General features: G+C 48.8%; 1 protein-coding gene across 1 annotated transcript; it reads right to left on the bottom strand.

Moving 5' to 3' along the window:
* Positions 1 to 6: 6 nt before the first annotated feature.
* On the bottom strand, positions 7 to 5,558 carry FAM205C (family with sequence similarity 205 member C). Its single transcript, XM_040259559.1, has 5 exons — positions 5,415 to 5,558; positions 4,889 to 4,934; positions 4,298 to 4,358; positions 2,835 to 3,379; positions 7 to 654 (listed from the first exon to the last, which is right to left on the bottom strand). Exons 1-5 carry the CDS (start codon positions 5,556 to 5,558, stop codon positions 203 to 205), a joined length of 1,248 nt encoding a protein of 415 aa, XP_040115493.1. The 3' UTR covers positions 7 to 202.
* Positions 5,559 to 6,326: the final 768 nt, after the last annotated feature.

Raw genomic sequence — 6,326 nt, forward strand, 5'->3', positions numbered from 1 at the left:
GGAATACTTACCTACCTGTGAAATGGGTTTAAGCTCCTATACTACATGGGGTGTATGATCTAACTCCTCTACTCTCTCCATCATATACCACACTGAAAACAAGGAGGCACAAACAGGGAGTTCTTTGCTTACAGGTATAGAGTTTATTTGGAGAGAGTCCTGCCTCACCAGAATATTAATGGAGATGATGATGACAGCCTTTTCAGGAGGATGCAGAAGTCTGGGAACCTCTGAGCTCCTTCTTCCTGGACTGGGTACTCTCCTGGGGTAGACAAGTGCCTTTTCCTGAGGTGCAAATTGAGACAGGGGATAGATTTTCTGGCTGAGTGGCACGAGTCAGCAGAGGACTGCGCTTGGAGCTGCCACTGGAGAGGGGCAGGAAACAGGACTGACCAGACTGCACGGACTGTCGCTGGAACTCACTGTCCAGGCACTGGACTGCGTCAAAGAAGCCCTCCTCCTTCTCCAACTTAGCACCATTCATGGGGCGTTTGGTGGAAGGTGGACTCTTCTCAGCCTTTTTTGTCTTGGTTTTGGCCGCTTTCTCATCCTTACAGCGGAGAATGCATTCCTTATGCCCTTGACCTTTCGTGTCAGGGTTAATCCCCTGCGGAAAACGCTTCAGCTTATTTCCCAGGTCGGCTTCTACAGCTTCTGGAAGGATAGGGCTCTTGTGAGTATGAGCTGTCTTTACCAGACCCCGTACCTCTTGCCCCTAGAAAGGGTGGCCCTATAAATTTTGGCCCTGCAAAGTTTGGATCTGAAAAATATGTGGGTCCTTTAAATGCAAACTGTGGAACAGCAAATTGGTCCTGTAAGGTCTGGCCCTTTAAGCCCTGAACACTTCCAGACACGGCATTCGCAGGAATGCTTGTTTGGGTGAGGTCACTGACCTTGCTCTAACAGCCTTACAGACCATTCTCATCTAGTCCTTTGCTCCCAAGGAATCTTGGAGGATGCTCTAGGAACTCAAGGTAAAGGAGAAGGTACAGACAAGGGGCACTAAGCTGAGAGTTTGGAGATGGTGGCTCTACAGATCCAGACAGAACCTTGCTAGTCCCTACTCACTCAAGGCAACCATCCTGGCCAAACTAAAATTTTACCTGAGAAAGATCCTGGAGATACATTTGAGAAGTCAGGGGCTCTTGGGAGTTCAACTTAAAAGTGTCCCTACTAGAACCCTGGCAGAGCAAATGGTCTCTCTGGATGGAGAGAGATGTGCCACTGCACCCCTTCTCTGTGGCTCTCTGAAGCTTTGACTTTCCCTGTGTCCCTATTCTCCCTGCTGGTGCAGGGAGTTATCTAAACAAAGTGATTGGTAACAGCATCTGGTGAGGCTTACTGCTGCTGCTTCAGGCCTGACAGTATTCAGGGTATCACTTCCTGATCCGTGTAGGGACTGACTGCTGCCTCTGTGTCTAGAGGCTTATTTTCTGGGGTGCAGGGAACTGAGCTGCTGCCAGGGGCCCTGCAATTCTGTGGACCCAGTGATTGAGGTTCCAACCACTGCAGATGTTCCAACAGATGTGAGTAGGGACAATCCCCTAGCAGATTTTCTCACATCTTTAGTCAAGATGGCTCTACAACATCGCCATGGCCTGGACAAGCAACTGTGGGCTGGCCCTGCTGGCCACAACAGATCAGAAGAGGTCACTATCCCCTCAGGTCTCCAGGTCTGCAGGCCAGGGGACTCTTGTGCTGGTCAGTGTGCTACCCTGGGACAGAGGCTGCTGGTCATCAGGGGAGAGGAGCAACTGGAGGGACTGCTGGATCTTCTGGGGCAGACCCCAGCAATGGTAAATTAAATTGCCAAAGAAACCACTTTTAAAGGTGGCACTCCAGCAGCTCGGGGCATGCTCCATAAAAATACTACCTTGGCTCCTGAGGATTTGTAAAGGGACTTCTCCAAACAGGTAGGCCCCTGGGTCTCAGGAGATAGGCTTCAACACATCTCAGGACTTAGGCTGTAGGTTTTGCTATATCTACAGAGATCTCTGGGCAACAGCTAGCAAGCCCCATGGAAGCCGGAGCTGCCACTCAAGTGAAGTGCCAATGCAAGGCTTCACACTTGACCAGAGTCAAAAATGGGACATTCATAGAGGCTCACTGATAGAAAAATGAAGAAGCCCAAATTCAGGAGAGTGGGAAGAACGTGGGTCTAACTGAGGTAGAGGAAATTTCAGACAGTCTGGAGATTAATAAATCATTGGGGGAAAAAAAAGAGATCAGGATCGCCTTTGGGGGCAAGATGTTTAGGAGTAGACCAGGGACTCAATGTGCAGAAAAGAGGAACCAAGGAAAGACAGCTGTGTTCTGCTCTGGCCAGCACACTGAGGCCTCAGTGCATCCCCCAAGCAGTGGACAGAGACAACTTACAAACTGATATGTGGAAGAGGGTAGAGCCAGGATCACAGGGTTTGGGATTTGTTTGCAGTGATATTTGCACAGGGTCCACAGTGGATCCTTCAAAAACAGAAAGTTTGGGTAGACTGGCTTACCTCCCATGAACCTCAGGTCAGGGGAGATAAAAGCCCATCTTTTCAACAGAGGCCTTAGAGGTAGCATTCATGATGAAAGAAATGGTAGTGTTTCCACCCAGGATTGGAAATTTTGGGGGTGGTATGACATAAGCTGCCACAGGAATCTTCCAAAACCTTGGGAACTCTCAGACGTAGATAGAAATGCATGCATTACATACAAATACTTAAAGATATATCAGCGACTGGGGGAGACGGGAACATTAGACGAAGGGAATCAAGGTAATAGGGTATTTTAGGTTTGTGAGCTTCCTGTTCAGGGAAAGAAAGGGAATCAGATTTTCAAGGGCTCCTGACCTTGTTTCTTCAGAATATCTTCAGATTTGCTCTTCTTCTTGACATGCTGGTTCACAGGAATCCTAGGCTTTTCAAGGCTCAAAAAAGACACAGCTCCTGCGTCCAAGGGCAACTCTGACCCTCGACATTCCTGCCTTAGCTGCTGGTGACCAGTCCAGTATTGGCGGATGCTGATTGCACTGGCAGACTTGGTGGCTGGCTTAGTGGCTGACTTGGCAGCTGACTGGGTTACAGATTTCTGATTTGTTACTTGTGACACTGTACAGGTTGCTGATGGAAGTGAAAGCTGTTTGAAGGGCAGGGACTCCTGACTTTGATCAAAAGAGAGACTGCTGCTGCTGCTGCTAAGTCGCTTCAGTCTAGACGTGGACCAAACCTCTAGGCAAGAGGAGCCCTGTGATGGCCCCGATGAAGTAGCGGTGGTCAGCGTAGTCTCACCCGATATCAACTGCTGAATCTCCAGAGCCACAGAATTGCAGATTTGGCAGCAGGGGTCTGCACACAGGAGCCGCCGCACACTCCCTTCCTGAGGAAGCCAGCCATGGCTGGGAAGGGAAGCATGGCAATCGTTTTTGTCACTGACGCAGTAACATCTGCCTCTTTGCTAGTGTGTGGCCTGAGACAGACCTGTGAGCTCTTGCTTTCTACCCCCATGCTGTTATTGCCACTGCTTTTCTGCAGAAGCATTCAGCAGATCAGGGCTAGCTAAACTGGACGAGGTCTCAGACAACTGGTGGGAACACAGGGCCTTGAGAAACTGGGAGGTGGGTGAGCTCTCTGCTGACCTGTGCTGAGAAGCTGAATTAGAAGGGAACCAGGCAGGTGGGGGAGCCAATGGTTAGCTGATGGGGCAGCACCAGAGACATCACCAGGTAGAACCTGGAGTCAGCCTCGCTTGGGGCCACGGAAGTCCGGTGGGAGCTCTGCATTCTGGGGATTAGGAGATGCACGCAACATCTCTCAGGAGCCAATTCCTCATTCTGCAGAGCTCTTAAGAAGGGGATAGTCTGATAAGCTCCTGCCTGGGGGTTGTCCCGGCAACTGGCCTCCCTGAAGACAGAACCAGAGGAGGTAATGTCAGCAGGGTCCAGGGGTCTGCCCTTCAAAGGGTGTGGCTGTAAAGAGAATATGAAAGAGAATAGTTGTGTATGCACTTAACTATCCATTCTCCTGACTGGGTAACTTGTCTCATGGTTGGGAGAAAACCCACAGAGTTACATTCTGTCAAATCCTGACTTCCAGCACCTTTGTGAGCCTAGCCCAGAGCACAGCTGGAAGACCACTCTCCACTGAGATGTCTGACCCCACCCTCTTCTCCAGCAACTCTCACCCAGGGCTCCAGGCTCCATGTGTCTGGCTCCCTCTCAGCCATTCTCCTTCTGCCCAACCCTGCCCCAGGCCAAACACAGAAATCACCACAGGCCACGCTGGGAGGTGGGAGACTGCAAAGAGCAAGAGATCACCTTCGCATGAGCGAGAGCAGCTCCCACGGCTTGTCAGCTTCTTTCCGGGAATGTCTCCTAGCTGAGAAACCAGGAGACAGTGTTACACGGAACAGGAAGGAATTCAGGGACATCCTACAGGAAGCTGAAGGCATTGAATGGCAGGAGACTGCAGACAACCCCCCTCCCCAGTCAGCACTCTGAGGGCACATCTGGGCACAACTTAACCAGGTATGATGTGCTCTCCTAGCCCTACTCTCATTTATCTTCACAACCACACTATGAGTAAGACAGCATCATCAGATGCCCATTTTATGGATAACAAGACTCAGAGATGAAATGACCTCTACAGGGTCATAAAGCTAGTAAATGACACACTTGAGGATGTCTCCCCTACTTCCTCTTCACTCCCAGGGGAAAGGTGGAGAATTCTGGAACATTCTCAGGTTCTCATTTCCCACCCAAAAAGTCTTCTGGGAGGATCTGTCAACTTGGGGAATTGGAGCAATGGTTAGAGCACCCAGCGCCTTGCACCAGAGGTCACTGAGGGCCAGGGACCATGCAAGTCTCACCCCCAGGGGAGGGAACTCAGAGCAGAGACTGGGACTTTACCTCTTGGTGTTTTCTCTTTAGCCCTTTGTTTGACTTTCTGGTGACGCTTAAAGACAAAAGAGAGTGTGAAGCTGGGGCACCCTCTTCTTTTCATGTCTAAACTGAGACAAAACCTGCAAATAATTCCAAAACTTCTTCTGTTTCAATTCTACACATTCTGCTACCTCTTTCCCTGCTCTACCTTTTTCATCCCATCATTTCCTTTCTCTTCTTATTTCTGATTCATTTCAAAGCTCTTCACACTCCATACCTCCACCAGTTCTGTGGGAAATCAGAATAAGACAAGAGAAAGGAGAAATGGAATCAAGGATGGTTGGTCTAGTAGACAAAGGACTTTAGCCACCGAAGGTTCTAAAAGTCCACCAGCTGAAAGGATCACCCAAATCTGAAGCTGTACTGGGATCCAGTCAGGAATCTTCCTCCATTTAAAACAAAAAAGCAGGGGTAAGGGTAAGGAGAGACAGTGCAGGGATAAAACCTTGTCTGAGGCGTAATTGGTTCAGTCATGGTCATAGCGTTTCCCTACCCGGCAGCACTTCCTCTTAGGTCCCAACTTTACATCTTGGTGGTTCTTTTTCACTTGCCAAATAATCAATGCAATAATAATGATGGAGCCATAAGTGTAAAAGGGATATCCAACATCCCACAAAATAAAAGTAGGGCTCAACATAATCTAAACCTTACTAGTCATTCCTCTTCCTAGGCTTCCTAGGCTTTAAGGGTCTTAGAGCCTAACACCTCCAAATTGTGGACCTATTGTCTCTGCCTCACAGAGCACAGAATCAAACCAGCAGACTGCATCACAAAGCCCTCCTGTTTCCTAAGTCAAGCATGGCATCACAGACCTTTATTTGTCTAGGAGAAGCTCATGTGACACAGTGTTAAGGTGAGGGTGTTTGGTTGACTACATGGGTTGCAGAGCCTGAGCCTAAAGATGCCAAGTCACAGGAAGCAAGTACTCCTTCATGCCTTCTCTATTCTCTCCATCCTCATGGCTCAGACTTCAGCTCTCAGATAACAGTCTGGCATCTATCCCCAGATAACTGAGTCTTTATGTACACTGTGTGCCCTAAAAGAGAGATAGTGGATTGGTCAGATGAACTCCATGAACTATATATATCACTGTTCTGAGAACACAACTAGGAAACACACAAGCCGACAGTGTATACGTTATCCTATTAAGTCTTGCACAGTGAAGTTTGATGTCACAGGCAATAGGTGGTCAGTCATGGAAAGGACTGTGATTACTGTGGCAAGAAAAGGATATAGCTTCTGTTCTTTTAAATAACTTTCTGAGACTTAAAGGAGTCCTCCCAGTCTGTGTGGTCAAGCTTTTGATGGATGAGAAGACACTGTAAACAGCGCCTTCCAAGGAGGAACATGAATGAGGCTCACTTCTGGAGCTTGGTTTTCCAGAATGGCCTTTACAGATCTCAGT

This window comes from Oryx dammah, unplaced genomic scaffold (assembly GCF_014754425.2).
Source record: "Oryx dammah isolate SB20612 unplaced genomic scaffold, SCBI_Odam_1.1 HiC_scaffold_1, whole genome shotgun sequence".
Taxonomy (NCBI): Eukaryota; Metazoa; Chordata; class Mammalia; order Artiodactyla; family Bovidae; genus Oryx; species Oryx dammah.

Bases quoted from the DNA above. Each gene is read 5' to 3' on its own strand.
- FAM205C (XM_040259559.1), bottom strand. From the start codon at position 5,558: ATGTTGAGCCCTACTTTTATTTTGTGGGATGTTGGATATCCCTTTTAC. The intron at 4,359-4,888 runs GTAAAGTCCCAG...CTGGTTTCTCAG, and splicing joins TAAAGAGAAAACACCAAGAG to CTAGGAGACATTCCCGGAAA. The intron at 3,380-4,297 runs GTGATCTCTTGC...TTCCCTTCCCAG, and splicing joins CTGCTCTCGCTCATGCGAAG to CCATGGCTGGCTTCCTCAGG.